This window comes from Mus musculus, chromosome 18, assembly GCF_000001635.26.
Source record: "Mus musculus strain C57BL/6J chromosome 18, GRCm38.p6 C57BL/6J".
NCBI classification, from domain to species: domain Eukaryota; kingdom Metazoa; phylum Chordata; class Mammalia; order Rodentia; family Muridae; genus Mus; species Mus musculus.
In genome coordinates, this window is record NC_000084.6 from 31,597,401 (window position 1) to 31,616,287 (window position 18,887).

An 18,887-nucleotide genomic window follows, 5' to 3' on the forward strand; every position below is an offset into this window, starting at 1 on the left:
AAGTTGGATGAGCACCAGCAGGCACCCTTTGCTTACTAATACAGAACAGGGTAGTATTCTTTATCAGAAATGCTCAGGACAAGATGGGTCTCACATATATATCCCCTCTTTCTCGCTAAGAGTGAGGCCACTGCCCTGATCACATGACCCTGAGTCTTTGGAAATGGTCTGTCTATTCCAATTCCCCTTCTTTATCTCTCTCCACATAGCTAACTTTCTACACTTTCAGTGTGGTTTGCCTAGGGTCCTGAAATTTAATTGTAGCCAGAAACTGAATCACATCTATTAGCACTGCAGGCACTGAATTTTTACCACACTACTAACCTGAATGCCCTGAATTGCCAACTTTTTTATAGACCTCTGTATTTGAGTTAGGAAGCCTCAAAAAAAAAAAAAAAAGAAAGAAAGAAAGAAAGAAAGAAAGAAAGAAAGAGCTGGCATATCTGCACTTTCAGACACCCTGTGACATTAAAATCAGTAACAGAGATTAAAGTTAGGCAAGCATAGATATTCAATTTTTAAAATGTGAGTCAAGAAAACTTAGCTGGCTGCTAACCTTTAGCAAAGCTATATTAAAGGAAGTCCTTTGAAAGCAACACATTGAAAAAAGCTTGCTCTTAGCTTCTTGCCTTTGTTTCTTTTCCTTACAAAGATAAATCCCAACGCTGAGTACATGTGCAATACCTTTGGTTAGACCTTCAACTAGCTCCCTTTCTTAACAATCAAGACAATATATCCTTTAGATATATAAGCCAGAACTATTCAAAGCCTTTAACACTATCCGTGAGTTCATTCAGAAAAATATACTACAGAAAATTGGTCATGCCAAAGAGTAGCCAACAAATTACAATAGCTTACTACTATCACTAGCATCCCTTTCACATCGTCTGTGAGTGCCTTGCTGCCAACAGCCATAGCTGTAGATCACCTACAGTACCAGTCTTCTTGGGGCTTTCTACAAGTATAGTGCTGTCTTTCCTACAACAAGTAATGGCTGAATTTGACCCACAGAAAAGAAACTCAGCCTCCCTAAGTTAATCTACTTTCTCTCTCCCAGCATATCTACAACTGGCGTCTACAGCCTCTGGTTCTAGAATCGGTGTCATGAACCTGCCTCAGGTTTGCTGAGGGCATCACTGACTCTACCCTTCTCAAGTGCTGTCACCACCCCACCCTCCACACACGGTACAGACATGGAGACACACCAAGTTGTCCAGGATCTATCCTTGTCACATTTCATAACTTGTGATTCTCCATCAGTTGAAATTCATTGAGTCTCATATTCTGAATGATACTTTATGCCCCAATACTCAAACGTCTATACTTAAATAACTCCTGTGGCATCCTGATCCACAGTTCCAGCCCCCTTCTAAAAATGGCCCCCTGTGGTGGTATGAACAGCCCCCACAGGCTGATAGATTTGAGGGTTAGGAGGTGTGGCCTTTTTGGAGAAGGTGTGTCACTCACTGGGTGTGGGTTTTGAGGTTTCCAATGAGCACTCTGGCTCTCCCTCTCTCTGCTGCATACTTGTGAGACAGATGTAAGCTCTCGGCTACACCTACAGCACCATGACTACCTGATTCTGGCAATGTTCTTGCCATGATGGCCATAGTCCCTACTACCCTCTGGAACTGTGAGCCTCAAATTAAATGCTTTCTTTAATAAGTTACCTTGGAAATTTTGTCTCTTCACAGTAACATAAAAGTGACTAAGATATCCCCTACAGGTCTGGCAGATTTTTATCTCAAACTCCATTTATTGAAAGTTAAATTCCTTAACTATTTCTCTAACTTATTCTTAATGAATTCTCCACCTCGGTTAGCATTTCTATTTGAAAAAAAAAAAAAAATCTCAGTCACTGCTGGCAACTCCCCTCCTGATACTCCCAGTTCCAACCTAACAGTAACTATCATCAATTATACTTAGCTGCCTTCCTAACTCTGCACTCTCTGTTCTGTTCCACAACTCAAAATTGCCCCAGCGTGGTTAAGATTAATATATTAACTCTCTACAAGCCAGTCTGAACCAATACTTTTTACACTACCTCTTAGGAATACTCTTGTTCTTATCAAAAAACAGATGTTTCATTCCAGGCCCACAGAGAATAAACCACTGCAAAGACGATAATGGAAGGAGGGAGATTTGAGTTGGATATGTCCCAGATAATATATATACAAAAAGTTACCCAATAATAAATGAAAAATGTTTAAAAAGAAGAGAGATGAGCTCATACAAGCCTCTTTCCATTTCCAAGCACAAGCTGCTGCCTTTTGTCGCCGACACTGTGGAAGCTCTCTGAGACCAGGTGCTGCTGCTGCCTTCTCTTGGAAAGAAAGCCTTTCCTGCCTAGTCAATTCGTACTCAGAATTCTTATCTCAATTTTCAGTTATTTTTGAAATCCTTACCAATAATTCCAGGTAAATATTCCTGGGAATCTGAAGGGGATTATTTAGTTACAGCACAAATCACACAATGCTTTATAAACAAATGAGCTACTTAAAGAGGAAGTTGTTCCCACACTCCTGTTTCTCACTTAGCAGCAGGAATGAAAGGCACAGTTCAGCAGAGAGGAGGACACACACATGTCATCAGCAAGGTGTGACAAAGAAGCTTTACTGTCTGTCCTTCTCTGGGCTACTTCAGACAAGCTTTCAGATTCAAGATATTTGCTTCCATATTTGATAAAAACTTAATATAAAACTAATATAGGGAAAAAAGGCTCCACATGTACCTCGGTAAAGGTGTAAATTCACTTATTATGCCTTCTGCTCCAAGTGTGACTCCCTGAACAATAAATGTGCTTCCCATCCCTTTCCATAGGGCTCTTGGTCCCTAAAATCAAAACAAAAACAACACAAACAGTTCTGTTAATGCCTAAATATAAAACACAGAAGTTCTTCATGAAAATACAGAAGATTACAGAACTGTAACTAATTGGGTTTCTACCACTTTGTTCTTGGTCTCTTGAGGCACTCCCACATAACCCAGGATGGCCTATGTAGCTGAGATTCACCTTGAACTCTTGATCCTCCTTCCTCAACCTCCCAAGTCCCAGGATCCCAAGGCCTGTACCAATACAGTAGCCTCGGTTATTAATGTTTCATGGTACCTTGTTTAGACTAAGATGAACTAAGATAATCCATTTAGTTAAGTACTCCAAAATGATTGGCTACTTATTTAAAAACCTCAGGTATCCCTATATCCAACTTCCTACAATCTAGCTGTTTATATGACTACAGGCAGCCCAAACTTCATATTTCCCCAACTTCACTCCATCGTAGCCATTGGCCACATTTCTTTTCCTTCTCTGTTGGAGTTCCTATTTTTCCTCCTTGTGCCAAAACCATGCATTTCTCATTCTTTCTGAGTAGTCAACCAAAGTTCTCTCCATTCTCAGCCTCTCCTAAATCTACTACTTTTCTCACCCTTACCTTATTACTTATGGACCTCTAACACTGCAAGAGTTCACTGTTTCTCCTACAGTGACACCATGGTGCTGCCACTATCTAGGTTATTAGTGAATTGGGAAATAAAATACCAACAATGTAAAATTAAAAGAAGCAATATATGATCAGGAGAAAACTGTATCTCTTTTTCATCCTAGTCCCACAAAAACTTTTATCTTCCTGTCTGCACGGAAAGAAATACAATTTCTTCATTTGTTCATTTTTAACAGATGTACTTTGAACCATAAAAAACAACCCAGCAACCATTCCATATCAGTACACACAAAGATATTTTGCTATTTGTAAAGGCTACCTGGTGTTCTGCCACCTAAATGTGTCATTGTTACTTTACTGGTACCACTGCTAGGGAGGTTCATTTCTAGGCTCATTTCTCTCCCTCCCTCCCTCCACCCCCTCTTGGCTTTTGAGAGACAGGGTTTTTCTGTGTAGTCCTGGCTATCCTGGAAATCACTCTATAGACCAGGCTGGCCTTGAACTCAGATATCTAACTGCCTCTGCCTCCCCTCCAGAGTGCTGGGATTAAAGGGGAACGCCACTACTGCCCAGATATTTTGGCTCATTATTATATGAAATTCTACAATATGATATCTTGCATACACATTTTTACATATGATCACAAACATTTATGTGGGAAATTTCTTAGAAGTCAAACATACAAATTTTAAATTTTAATTAAGTAGTGGCTTATGCCTTTAATCCCAGCACTAGGGAGGCAGGGGCAAGTGGATCTCTGAGTTAGGAGACAGCCTGGTCTACAAAGCAAGTTCCAAGACTGCCAAGGTACACAAAGAAAACCTTAACAAAAAAATTAAATTCTGATGCGTACAATCTGTTCACCATGTACTTGTCACTCGAACACAGTGACATACTCCAATACAGTTCTCATGCTGTGCTAACCCACAACCATAACGGTATTTTCATTGCTACTTCAAAACTATAATTTTGCCATTTTTTGTATATCTGATATGCAGGATATCTGATATGTGACCCCTACAAAACGGCTGTTGGACACCTTCCCAGGGCTCGTGACCCACAGGTTAGAATCACTGCTGTAACACATCTTCAGTGGTTCTCTTGCAGTTCAGGATAAAGTGCACAGACCACAGAAGGTCTTCTCTGGCTCTTTTTCATCCTCCTCTTACCCTCCACCCCTGCTACAAGCGTCTATTACACTGCATTATATCTAGTCCCCAAACCATAACCACTCTTTCACTTTTGCTTTTGAACATCACATACAAAACCATTACCTCAGCATTAAGAAGCAGACTTTCTGACAACTCTCTTTTCAACCCCTTTCCCACATCATACCCTGGGTTCAAGCTCAGCTGTGAGAGTGAATCTTCACTGTACGATTAGGAATGCTTAACTGAGAAGGAAGACCCACCCTGAAGAGTGGCCGTATCATGTCTTGTGCATCAAGAGCCGCCCAATCGGTGTGATCAGCTACCTTGAGTTCAGGCCTCCATGAACTCACTGTCACCATCATGAGGATAGTGTTGCAAGTCAAAATAACACCTTGCTTCCTTAGATGTTGTCAGGTATTTTGTTACGGCAATGAGAAAACTAACAACCACGTAAGTATGGTGTGTACCTCTTTCCTAGCTACTAATCAGTACTTTATAGTCTCGTACTGAACCACACACTGGACCACAAGCTTATGCTGACATTTGTGTCTCTATGACTAAATCATAAATCTCTTGATTGCATTTACCTTACCTGCTGCTAAACTCTTGGAACTTAGCACAGTTCTTTGCAAGTTCGTTGAATTAAGTGAAGTTCTGAAAGACTCAAAGGAGAATTCTTACTTTAACGCTTAACAGTTTCAATACATAGCATTAATAGAATAGATTCTCACCTGAGTTTTGTTGAAGCTATACATAATGTTGATAATTGAAAATGGAGTGAGATGGTAATGCCGAGCATGGTAATTGACCTATAAAAATATATAATATTTTTGTTTTGTCAAGAAATAAGGAGGCCACAAAAAAATTCAAGTTCATCATAAACTAACGGTTAAGTTCTAAAGCCAAATAATAAGCATTTCAAAAAATGTTGTACCTATGGTGATATAAATGTAATATGTAGAACAGTACATAAAATATCCAGTAATGAAAACTGTAAAGAGGATTTTGCTGTTTGAGAAGTGGGGTTTTAAACTCTGGAATTAAATCTCATACTCAGATTCATTTGGCCAAGCATTTTTTAAACTACAGCTTAGGATCAATGGATGAATTGTAACACAGCCAAGCATGTCAAACTTATTTATATTGGACTGTAATGCAATATAATCCACAATTTACATACATACAAATGGATATTACTGTTCTAGAGCATCTGCAACTTCCAGTACTATTTAGGTAGTTATTTTTCTATGCATTCTTATTTTTCAATGACAAGTATAAACAGACTAATTTGTACTGATTTATATTGTCTTCTGTGAGAAAATTATTTTACAAAGAATTTAAGTTACATAATAGCACCTGCTACAATGCAGGCCAGTTCCTGTTGAGAGCTCCATTACTTCACCAGAGGCCTGGCCAGTTCAAAATACTCTTACTTTTCCTCAGGCACCTCTGAGCTTGTCCACTGTTGATAGCATACTATGAGCATGAAAGCAACGGTAATAATCAAGGCAGAAGCATCAGCTGTATTTTCTCTATTATGCTCTTCCCCACAGACACTCACAAGAAGAAACAACAATCTCTGTTTACGAGCACCCTTGGTGAAGAAGTACAAAGGATAAGTAAGGAATCCTAATCTAGAGGTACATATCACCTTTCTGGTTAACATTTTTTGTTACATAAGGAAGATGGTTGTCAGCCAGGCGTGGTGGCGCACGCCTTTAATCTCAGCATTCGGGAGGCAGAGGCAGGTGGATTTCTGAGTTCCAGGCCAGCTTGGTCTACAAAGTGAGTTCCAGGACAGCCAGGGCTATACAGAGAAACCCTGTCTCAAAAAAACAAAAAACAAACAACAAAAAACAAAAAACAAAAAACAAAAGGAAGATGGTTGTCACGAGGTAAAAGTCTTACATGATGTATTTACAACCATTCACCTACATACTCAGACCAAATAGGTACTAGGAAATTAACAAAGTGAGCTTTCTTTGTTTTGTTATAAAAAAAAAAAAAAAAGGAAAAAGGAAAAGGGAGGGGGGCTGGAGAGATACATAAAAAAAGAAAAATAGAAAAGAAAATAGAAAAAAGAATCAACCTTTCTCCAAGTTCAAATCAGAAACACCTTAATAAGATTTAAAACATTGACTCTGGCCAAGGAACACATAGGATACACTTTAAAATCTTGAAATAGGCAAGGGCTTTCTGAAAAGGCCTCTGATAAGTCAGGAATAGAAATATGAATTGACAACTAGGACAGCATAAATTAAAAAGTTTCTGTTCAGCAAAGCAGACAAAGCTTACACAATGAGAGACATCTGACAAGAAACCGACTATCCACAACACACACAGAACTAAAAAGATTAAACACCAAAACCACCAATAATCCAAAGAAATAATCTAAAGAAAAAATACAAATGGTGAAAGAAATGAAAATCAAGAAAAAAGATTCACTATATACCAGAGAAATGTAAATCAAAACCATACTGAGGTTCCATCTCACCCCCATTAGAGCTGCTATAATCAAGGAAACAAGCAGAACAAGTGCTGGTGACTGTGAGAAGGAACGCATTCCGTGCAGCTGGTGTATACATACACACACACACACACACACACACACACACACACACCAAAAAAATAGCATTGGAAAGAACTAAGAGATCTGAGTCATCAAAATAAGCCAGATTCAGACAAATATTACATATTTTCTCATCTACAGAATATAGGTTTTTTTGTAAATCAAAGAAATAAGAAGAAAATAAAGGACATGAAAGCAGGAAGTGCACTATTTGGGAATAAGAAAGCGACCAATAGAAAGTGGGAGAAAGGACAAGGGAAAGTAACTGGGACAGAAAAATAAAAGGACATAACAGACATGTATGAAAATGTCATACTTTGTATATTTTGTATAATTAATACATTTTAATAAAATGTTTTAAAAAGCTTTTGTGGGAATGTATATATTACTAAGAATTTACAATGATTACAAACTTGTGAGCTAAGTGGATCTCTCAATGGGGATTAATTTTGGTAAGCTATGACCCACTGTTTTAACACCTGGGCATGTAAGTCAACGTTTTTCAAATAACCAATGTATTATATATATAGGGTGATAGATAACCACATGTGGATATAAATTATAATATGGGGACCCTTTTAATGTAAGAGTTTTTAAAAATTAGGTTGCTTCAGATTTCACACTGCACATAACCCTTACGAAAACACCACTTTGTAAGTCTCAGTGTTAACCTCAGAAGGCACAGTATCTGAAAAGAATAAAATACTCCTATGTTCAAGGACATCACATACAGGAGGCCAAATACTCTTGTTTCTTTTAAAACAACATTCTACATCAGACTGACTGGGAGGACAGATGTGAGAAGTTTGTTCCTGTTGCTCCAGATAGTAAAGACATTTTTAAAAAACATAAATTTTGTAAAGATTATCTGTTAATGTCTGATGAATGCATTTTTATTTTAACAAACTAGATCATTATTAACATAAGTTTTCATTTCTGAAATCATGACTCCTGACAGGCATGATCCAGATAAATAAAGCATCTTTAGAATCCTGCTTAAAAAAAAAAAAAAAAAAAAAAGTTTAAGATTCTGAAGAGGTTTTAAGGCTACAGAGTTTGAGAACTGATATTTTATACATTTTGGAATACTTCACATAGGATAATGGATACACAATTTCATGTCATTTTATCAGAGTTCTGTGCTTCTAATTAGAATTCGGCTTATCTCAGAAATCCAAGAAATTATATTTACCTGACACTGGCGGCGTAAAACAATGCAAGGATGGGCCAGCACATTTTCTGTAAAGAGACTATACAGAAATAATTTATGTGTGTGTGCGTATATATATACACACATATACTTATATATACATATACATATATGTATGCATATATATATATATAAATATGTCCGTATACAGATAACATACATAAAGTTAATCTTATACTTTCACAATTGAGAGGATTTAATTCCTATATATCTGCAAATAATACCAACAATAAATTTAATATAAATGAAATCTTGATCCACAAGTTTGTAAATATGTAATATTATCTATAGTACAAAGATGAAAATATTATGTTTTTGACATGAGAAATGCTACATCATGTAACTTGCCTTTTTAAAAATGTCCTATGAACAAAATTCTCATATGAAGAGTCATTGGCTTTTCAAGATCCTCATTTTAGAAATTTTTATTTTGATGTACTTGGTACTTAAGACATAGGATTTTTAATGACCATGTTAAATACTACTTTATGCATCAAATATTTCTTTTGAATATGTCCACTACAAAATAATTACAGCTATGATGCATTTATATATATACATATGTGTGAGTGTGTGTGTATGTGTGTGACACACATATACACACACATACATTATATAAAATGGTATAAAGCTTTAAGCATAAAGAATTAGGCTAAAGCGGGGCGGTGGTGGCACATGCCTATAATTCCAGCACTTGGGAGGCAGAGGCAGGCGAATTTCTGAGTTCGAGGCCAGCCTGGTCTACAAAGTGAGTTCCAGGACAGCCAGGGCTACACAGAGAAACCCTGTCTCGAAAAAATCAAAAACAAAACAAAATAAAAAAGAATTAGGCTAAAAAGATTAGCGGAATGGAAAATATAGATTTTTATCTATGCTGACACTAATATCACTCAGGTTTTAATATGTAAATAAGGCCATTTTATTGGCTAAAATATTTAAAATGATGAAGGCCATTCTGATATGAAGGATAAACAATGCACAAGTCCAATATTTATGAAATTTGTATTCATAATACCATAAATAAGACTGATGAATGTTCTTAGTTATAATAACCACTATAAACAGTAACAAAACCAAAAAAAGGAGATTGACTACCAAATGGTAACTAAAAACAAAAATCCTGCCTCTATGCTGCAAGACTCCCTGGATACCACTGCCAGGTTTAGGGAGACTGTTAATCATGCTATCCCTCTGAGAAGGAGGATTACATTCTACTCTATTCTGATAGACTAATGAAAGTAATTATATTCATTACAAAATCACTTTGAGGTTTATGCAGTGGAATGACTGGTTTCTCTCTCTATTTAAAATCAAGTTATAGATTCTAAATAATGAATTTTCACAAGGTAAGTATATAATCTGTTAATAAAACCTAAAGGAAGAAATGTTAATCATTTAATATTATATTTAAGGGAAAAACTCAAAATAAATTTAAAAAATCTTAAGATTACCTTGCAAGTCCAATACCAAATCCAGCAAATCTATTCAACTGTTCTAAAATAAAAGGAATAAGATTACTCATAACCAATATTATATTCACTGTGATAACCAAGATTTTAGAGTAACATGCTGTTCATTTAAACCTCAAATTCTGATATGGAACAGGGAGTCAGTTTAAATAGTGAATGACTCTGGTTGAGCACATGGCAAGTTCCAAAGTATGGACCTCTTAAAGGAACCACTGTTCTTTCATTCCAATGGACTGTTGTCACAAGGGCTTGCTATCCGGGATACTTCTAAGTTGTGACTATTTACAAAAAAAAAAAAAAAAAAAAAAAAAAAGTCTTTCAAAGTTTAATTATTATCAAAGACAACTATCTTAAAAAGTGATAAAACCATGTGTGGACTACGTCAAATTAGTATTCAGACAGAACCTAAGCATTGCCAATTTTAATTTCTGATTACAATCACTCTAAAATTTTTTATGGTCACACTGATTCACCAAGGAACTGACTGCCTATGCTGTACAATTAGTCATCTACTATTACTGAAGGACTCTAGTTGCACGTAGAATATCTCAAAATAGTTAACGTGAGAGTAACTATAAGGTTAAGCGCAGCGTCTCCCTGTGACCTTAGGTTTTAAATAGTGAATAGCTGTTTAATACCGTGTGGTAGGACCCCAGGTACATTCTGTGCTCTTCTACAGCACTGCTAGAAAGCTGACAGCTGAAAGCTCCTATGTACGTGTCAAAATAGAAATCTCTATCCTGAATAAGGAATCCAAAATCCTAGTGGTAACCTAGCCAGTGGAGTAGACACTAAATATCAATATTCTCAAGAGGCCACTCTCTCTTCCCTGTCCTTTCAAATGAAGCAATGGTCCTTTTTGATGAGAATACTCTAAGAACAGGCCATGTAAGCATGCTCCTAGGGAAAGCTACGAGCTTCACCTTGAAAGATATACACGCTAAAAGGAAAGCTTTTGTCATGTTGAAGCACTTTCTTTTGTGTGTTTATACATACAAATACTAAAGGAAATATGACATTTTAGGAAGGCTTAATGCTGTTAATTATGTGAGGCTCTCCTTGTTGGCAAGCTTATAGTCACTGACTTGCTAACAGCTTCAAAATGAACTGGTTGTGTTAGCAAGTTTCCCCTCATTTGAACCACCAAGATGTAATTTAAGAAAAGATAAAAACTTTACTGCCTAAGACGGTAACTTTATAGCAATTATACCTATGTTTTAAATCATTTCATTTATAGCTTCATTCAAAAAGTAGTTCTCCAGCATTATTCTGGGACCAGAAGGAGACTATGAATCAAACAAGATAACAGACAAAAGCTTAGTTGAGTCACTTAGATTAGTGACACGAGATGACACACTGACCCGTCTTTACCTCTTCCTGTACTGGAAGATCCTAATTCAGGATCATCCGAACTTCCAAGTAAAAACTGAGGAATGACTACCACGATGACGTATAGAATGTTTAATACTTAATGATACAATTTGCTACTTCCAGAAAATAGACAGGCGTTTACATTTTAAGAAAACAGATTTTAAACATGCAGTTCATGCAGTATTGCAACTGAAGCTCTTTGACACTCCAAGGCGAGTTAACTGCTTACAAAGTTAAGTTATATTAGTGTTTCTAACTCTAAGGTGGAGGTTTTAGGTCAGAAGGGAAAACTTCACACAGGTATGGATTTGGGATCTAAAATCAGAACTCCTGTGGTGAAAAGGGTAAGTGAAGGAAAAGATTGATTATCCTACTGAGCATGTTTACATTATTGTTGTTCATTTTCTTTAGCTCTCTAAAACTAATCAGTCATTCGACAAGAGATGAAAACCGAGGAATCGGGTGGGAAAAAAATGGATAAATTTATGATTGGTAGAGCCAAGCTTTAACCCCAATCTGCCTAGACTTAAAAAGCGTCTTTCCAAAACAAAAAACAAACAAACAAAAAAACAAAAAAACACTGCTATGAGTCAATTAACTAAATCAAGAAAATCCACCTGCCAGAGTAATTCTGACAACAGTAAATAATCTAATTTCTTCCTTTCCTGATTCAGGCCATCAGTGGTAACATTCCTGGACCCCTAAACTCTCCTAGCCATGCATCCTAGGCTGCGCGGATGTCACCTAGTGCGGTGACCCCGGAGAGAGCACAAATCGCGTGCCGAGGAGGCTCCTTTCAGGGCAGAGGACGAAAGGAGGGCAGAGGGTGTGGTAGCGTGTGCAAGGACCAAGGCGGGCCTTGCGCGCGCTTCCGGAGTCCGCCGGCCCACCCGCCCGGCCGGGCCCCGCACCCCTCACCGCTGCTCGGTCCCGGCCGCGGGCCCTCGCCGCCGCCGGGAAAGGGCTCCTCCGCGGAACCCTCGAGCGTCGGGGGCGCGGACGGCACGCCGTAGGAAGGGCTCTTTTCGCCCCAGTGCAGGTTGCGGCTGCCCGGGATGTCCGGGGGCGTCGTCACCCAGTGGCCCAGTTCCGTCCCTGAACCGAAGGAGCGCGCATGGAAAGGGCCGCCGAAAGCCGGATCATCCCGAACGCCTCCCCGGTAGCCCAGGCCATCGAAGCCCTCAGGGCGCCGCGGATGCATCTCGGACAGGCGGACGAGGACGAGAGAGGCCGGCCCACGGAGCCCAGGCCTCCACCGCGTCCCCGCCGCAGCCGCTGCGCGTCCGGAGACTGACAACCGGAAGTCACGGCTAGAACCCGGAAGTCCTAGGAGCACGTGACTCCGCCCTGGCGCGTCTTCCCTGAGTTGGTTGCTAGGGAGATGCGGCTTAGGATGGAAGGGGAAGGATGCTTGTTGGGCCTGGTCCCAGGAGATGCAAGGTGTGTCCCCTGCTAGCAGGGATGCTCTGAGCTGTGCAGCAGCCACGAGTGACCGCGGACTGTTGCAACATGCTGACTCCCCTCACCCAGGTGCTCACCCTTTTCAAGGGAACCCTGTGTGAGGGCAAGAGTAGCCTTCAGCCTAGCTTTGTCTCCGGCTGTGTGGACCACCACAGCAGACATTAACAATGTTCAAATCAAAAACATCCTCGTGTGTGAATACATACTGCCCTCAACCACATAGGAATCAACTGTTTAACTTTTCTAAGGCAACTGTATACAGTTTTCTTTTTTCTGATGTATCAACTTGGGTAACTGAGATCACAGCGTTGTCCCTGAACACCCCCACCCCATGACGACTTCTGTTGATTCCCCCCACTACCTGTTTTTATTAGTTTCTTGAGGTCTTGAGGCTGGGTGGCTCTTGTTAGATCTGACCGAGTTTTGCATGGCTTCTCCCTGAGCCTTCTTCCCAACTGAACACTAGAATCTAAAGACGTTCAGAAGAGAATGCTGACGTATTCCCTTCAAAGGCCATGAACCTTCGTTTAAAGGGATAACCTACATTTTGGGCATCTTGAGATTTCTTGGATTAGGTTATGATGTGCCTTGGCAAAATGTGGGGAGTCTCTTGATCTAGTATTCCTTGTGTGCTTATATCAAAGCACTACTAGACATGGCAATAAAAGAATTTCTTTTCCAGAACTAGGCTCTCCGGCCCAGAAGCTTCTGTATGTTTGATGGTGTGTTTTAAGGAGTATAAGGAGAAGAAGGGAGAGGGAGTTTTAACACAGAAATGTTGCATGTCATAACTTCACTTCCTTGAAAGTGGAGAGAGAATGAATTATACCTCAGGAGCTAGATAAAGAATAACCAAAACCATAGAAATCGTCACTCTCAAAGCACAGTTTTAATGCACTATATTCTTCCTTGTTTAAAAAATTGGAAGAGAATATTTGGTTATTTTTATGCAGTGAATCGGAAGACTTTCTAATCCAAGGGCAGATCTAAAAGCCATTTAAGGAATTGGGAAAGATATAAATAATTTAACTATAAATTTTACACTTGAAAAATTAAAAATAGTTGTAACCAACATGAAGAGATAAATAACAAACCGGGAAAATTATATTTTAGAATAATTTAGACAATGAAGCATTACTCTATAAAGAGCTTTTACCAGTGAATAACAGTAAATCAGTATAAACACGATCAAAGGATATGAAGAGACTATTTTAAAAGGAAACAGGTGAATAGTCACATAACATATGTCTTCCAGTAATGAAAATATTTTATATGAGCAGTCACCGCTCATTTGTTAAAGTGGCAACCTATGCCAGGTATGGTGGCTTAGCACTTAGGAGGCTGGACAGGGGGTTGCCAGGTGTTCCAGGTGTTCCAAGCCACCCCAGTCTTAGACCAAAACAAAACATTCAATGTCAGTCTTTATGCAAAACTGCACCTTCTTGTTCCGGGTGAGGAAAGGAGTATCTCTCACTAAGGAGTGATTATAAAAATATAGAATTTTTTAGGGAAAGCAGTATAGTACTTTTTTGTATTTTAAGCTCTTAAATTTTAGGACCTAAATAAACCATCTGTGCCCTATAGACAGGTAGAGCTTATACACTATGCATGTACTTATGATATACTTGCCAACAAGAAGAAAAGCTATAAATAACAAGTCATTGTTAACTTACCAATCACTAAGTGAGTCAATACAGATCATTAAACATATTGATCACCGAGTGTGGTGACGCATGCCTTTAATCCCAGCACTCGAGAGGCAGAGGCAGGCGAATTTCTGAGTTGAAGGCCAGCCTGGTCTACAAAGTGAGTTCCAGGACAGCCAGGGCTATAGATAGAAACCCTGTCTCAAAAAATATATATATTGATCATCTGTCTTAGGACAATACAGGTTTTTTGCACGTGCTGTGGTGGGCATGTTTGTGTATGTAGACATATTTGCACATGCATCTAGAGGTCCAAAGTCCACATTGGCTGTCTTACTCAGTTGATGTCTTACTCAGTTGATATCCACTTTATTTATTGACATATGGCCTCTTACTAAAACTGGAGCTTGCCGAGTACAGATACTCTAGCTAGCCATCTTGCCCAGGAATACCATTCCTCTGCCTGCTGAATGCTGAGGTTGTGGGCAGCCTCCACGCCTACCTGGGCTTTATTTGAGCACTGGCAATCTGAACTCCTGCCCTCACACTTACAATGCAACTGGTTTATCTCATGAGTCACTTCCATGCCCCCTGCTCCAGATACTGTTTTAAGCAACTGGGATATTGTGTTCAATAAGGTAGGCATATGTTGAAAAGAGACAAAGAGCATGTTAAACACATGCATACATAAAGTGTCAAATAATGGAGCAAACATAAGGTAATGTCAAATAATTCTCTTTTTAAAAGAGCAGTCATGTAACCTTTATAGATTAGTTGTTCTAGAAGGTAGTCCTCTCTGAAGAGTTGGCCTTTGTCCTGTGGATTGAATGAAGCAAAGGAGTGAACCATGTTTGATTATCTGGAAGAAAAACTTCCAGGCCAAACTAAGAATGTGGTACCAAGCTAGGTAGCAAAGTAAGCAGGGCAAAGGTGATTTAAAAAAAAAAAAGGGGGGGTGACAGTAAAAGTAATCAGAGGACATGTTATTGTAATTGTAGGCTGGCACTTCATTTCTTTATTTCTGGAAAATATTGATGTGTACAGTAAGAATAAAGGATTCATTGGGAAATGACAGAAACGGGGGCTGATGGAACTAGAGCTACGTATCATGGGAAAGATGCGTAAAATGGATTACACTGAGGTTCTCTTGAGAGTGGAAGGATGATGCGGCCTTAGCGGTGTTTTAGAAATACGAACCTAGTGTTTTATGGGGTAGGAGTGAATGTTTTCTGTGTTTCTAGTCCAGCACACGATGCTGTGAAAATATGCCAGTAACTTTATCTACAGTGATGAAGGCAATATAAGAAGAGATTAAATTTAGGATTTAAAGATCCTAATAAGATGAATATTAACTGGCATTAGAATTTTATGTTAAGTATCTACCATATGATCTCACATTTTAATAATATACTAATAAAATGATAGGCACCAAAATGTTATGGCTATATCTGGGTGTGGGTTAAAGATTTTACCTTTTTACTTGCATATTCTAGTTGCTTTTAAAAGCTTAGGCATTTTCCTAAGAAAACAATATATTTTATTTTAGTAAAAGTAAAATTAATGCAGCAGATCCAATTATAGACAGGCACAGCAATAAAATCTCTCTGGATAATAATGTTTGCATTATTTAATCAACACACTCCACTGTTCTGCCAAGGTTCTGTTGTTCTATATTTAATCAAAATATTTATTAATGATGTATGTTTATAAATTCAATACTTTGAGAAGCTCATAACATAGACCTGAAACATGCATTTTGGAAACATGCATTTTGGAAATTTTCCATGGAAGGAAGGACCATCCAGAGGCTGCCCCACCCAGGGATCCATCCCATATACAACCACCAAACCCAGACACTATTGCATATGCCAGCAAGGTCTGAAGTATATCTTCAAATCTGGAATGGCAATACCTCCAGCACTTTTTGTTTGTTTTTGTTTATTTGTTTTGTTTTGCTATTCAGGATCATTTTGGCTACAATGGGTCTTTTATATTTCCATGTAAAGTGTAATATTCTTTTCTAGTTTCTGTGAAGAATTACATTGGAATTGTGATGAGGATTGTGTTGATGGGGTGTAGATTTCTGTTAGAAAGACAGCTATTTTCACAAGTGTAATGCTGCCAAGCATGACCGCTTCCATCTTCTGTTATCTTCTTCAGTCTCTTTCAGTGTCTTCAGAGAGCAAAGCCTGCTTGCTTCCTCATCCCATTTGCTTGGAGTACCTTTACCACCTTTAAGATGGTGCCTTAAAGACAACAGAAAGATGGGTTGTTGTGTGCCATTGAGGTATATATATCAGGTCTAAACATTGTCTTTTTAAGAAAAATACTAAAAAATAAAAAATAAAAAAAATTTTAAAAAAATTTTAAAAAAATACTAATTTATTTATTTTATATGTGGGGGTGTTTTGATTGCATGTCAGTATGGACTGCTTGAAGGTCCGTTTACCACTTGCGTATAGCACCCCCAGGGGCAAGAAGAAGACTCAGATCCCCTAGGACTGGAGTTACTGCCTATTGTGAGCCTCCATATGGGTGCTGGGAATTGAACCCTGGTTCTCTGAAAGACCAGCCAGTATGCTCAACTGGCAAGCCATCTCTCCAGCCCTCTAAACTTCACATTTGGGTAGAACTAGCAGCAATGTTATATGTGGAAAGGACCACCAGAGTTAACAGACATTCTTAGTTTATATTTTGTACTCTTCAATGGAGTTGTCCTGGCCATGGTTTTTATTGCTGTGAAGAGATTCCATGACCACAGCAACTCTTATAAAGGACAACATTTAATTGGGCTGGCTTACAATTCAGAGGTTTAGTCCATTATCGTTAAGGTGGGAAGTATGGCAGCAACAGGCAGACATGGTGCTGGAGAAGGACTTGAAGGTTCTACAGATGGATCTGCAGGAAGCAGAAGGATGCTGTGTACTACACTAGGCATGTGTAGCTTGAGCATCTAAGATCTCATTGACACAATTCCTCCAGTAGGCTACACCTACGCCAACAAAGCCACACCTCCTAATAGAACCATTCCTTGTGAGCTTATGGGAGCCATTTTCGTTAAACCACCACAGGAGGTTAGGCTGAGATTTGTGTTTTCAGAAAGATAAACCGATCTGTGGTCAAGGAAGATTTGAGGGAGACTTCCTGGAGGGCTGAAGCCATTGCAGTGTTGTGTGGAAAGACAGTTCATCCTTCAGTTCCGAACTGTCTTGAATTGGGGTGTCTGAATCTGAGTAAATCTCATCCTGACGTGGAGGGACAAAATGATGTGAAGAGACCACTGACCTGAGGGACTATCAGTTCAGGCTTAGTTGAAATGATGTGTAATAAGCCACTCCAATGAGCTGCGGCAATCTAAAGGAGAAGCAGCATAGACACTTTTCCTTAGCACAGTGGTCACTGAGAGCTTGGGAAGAAAGTCAACTGCAAATGTGTTTCTGCTGTGGTGATTTACTTAAAGGAATTCACATGCAGGAGAGAGTGAAGATGTTTGCATTTTAGGAGAATGTTTATTAATTCAAAATGTATGGTTCATAACCTAAATATACGTTAGTAATCAAAAAATATGCATTATATTTTTGTAAGGTTTTAAACAGCCTAAGGGACAGAGTGAAGATGTACAGAAAACGACTTTAATATGTGCGGTTGGTAGTTTTTGCCAACTTGTCACAAGCTAGAGTCACCTGGAAAGAGGGACTCGCTGTTGAGGAGTTGTCTTTGTCAGATTGACCTGTGGGCACAACTCTTGGGTGTTTTCCTGCTTGCTGACTTATGTGGGAGGGGGCCTAGTGCAATGTGGGTGGTCCTGGGATACCTAAGAAAGCCTGCTGAGAAAACATGTAAGGCAGTCAGCAGTGTTGCCTCTGGTCTTTGCTTCAGTTCCTCCCTAGAGCCCCTGACAGCTTCCCTGGATGATGGACTGTAACCTGTGACAAGAAACAAACCCTCCTCCCCACCCCACCCTACCCTACATTGCTTTTGGTCAGTGTTTTCTCACAACGGAGAAGCAAAGTAATATATGGATTTGAACTTTGGGGTGGGTTGCTTTTGGTTTTTCTCCTTTGAAACAGGGTCTCAGTGTGTAGCCCCTGATGGATAGGAACTTGAGCTCCTCCAGCCTCCCAAGACCTGGGACTCCATGCCATTATGGTGTATCTGTTTTTAAAATTTTAAAAAAAAGCCTTTATTCTCAAATTTCATACATATGAACAACAATGTAGACATTATCATGTTTACACCCATTTACTCTAATTTTCCCGAAATGACCATAACACAGACCCTCCCAAACTTCATGTCCTCCCTTTTGGTGTGTCCAGTTTATACTCACCCAGCAATGCAACCACGTGTATCTGCATTCTGGTGCTTAGTGCATAATAGAGGCCCAGGCTAGAAGAACTCAAGCCACTGAATCTTACCCGCGTTCACGACCGGCCAGGAAGAACGCAGCAAACCGGAATCTTCTGCGGCAAAGCTTTATTGCTTACATCTTCAGGAGCCAGAGAGCAAGAGAGCAAGAGTGCAAGAGAGAGAAAAAGAACAAGAACAAGAAAGCAAGAGAAAGAACAAGAAA

The 18,887-nt window shown here is 39.1% G+C and overlaps 1 protein-coding gene across 2 annotated transcripts in view; it reads right to left on the reverse strand.

The window, feature by feature from the left end:
- Slc25a46 (solute carrier family 25, member 46) overlaps window positions 1–13,132 on the reverse strand; it is a 30,369-nt gene extending 17,237 nt beyond the window's left edge. The window contains exons 1-5 of one of the 2 annotated variants that reach the window (NM_001357461.1): window positions 13,033–13,132; window positions 9,822–9,864; window positions 8,353–8,410; window positions 5,323–5,400; window positions 2,732–2,832 (exon numbers count right to left, since the gene is read on the reverse strand). In NM_001357461.1, the coding sequence (NP_001344390.1) occupies window positions 2,732–2,832; window positions 5,323–5,346 (125 nt within the window). In that variant the 5' untranslated portion in view covers window positions 5,347–5,400; window positions 8,353–8,410; window positions 9,822–9,864; window positions 13,033–13,132. Of the gene's footprint in view, window positions 1–2,731; window positions 2,833–5,322; window positions 5,401–8,352; window positions 8,411–9,821; window positions 9,865–12,128; window positions 12,531–13,032 lie in introns of those variants that run through there. The other variant, NM_026165.4, reaches the window with a different exon arrangement.
- Window positions 13,133–18,887: the final 5,755 nt, after the last annotated feature.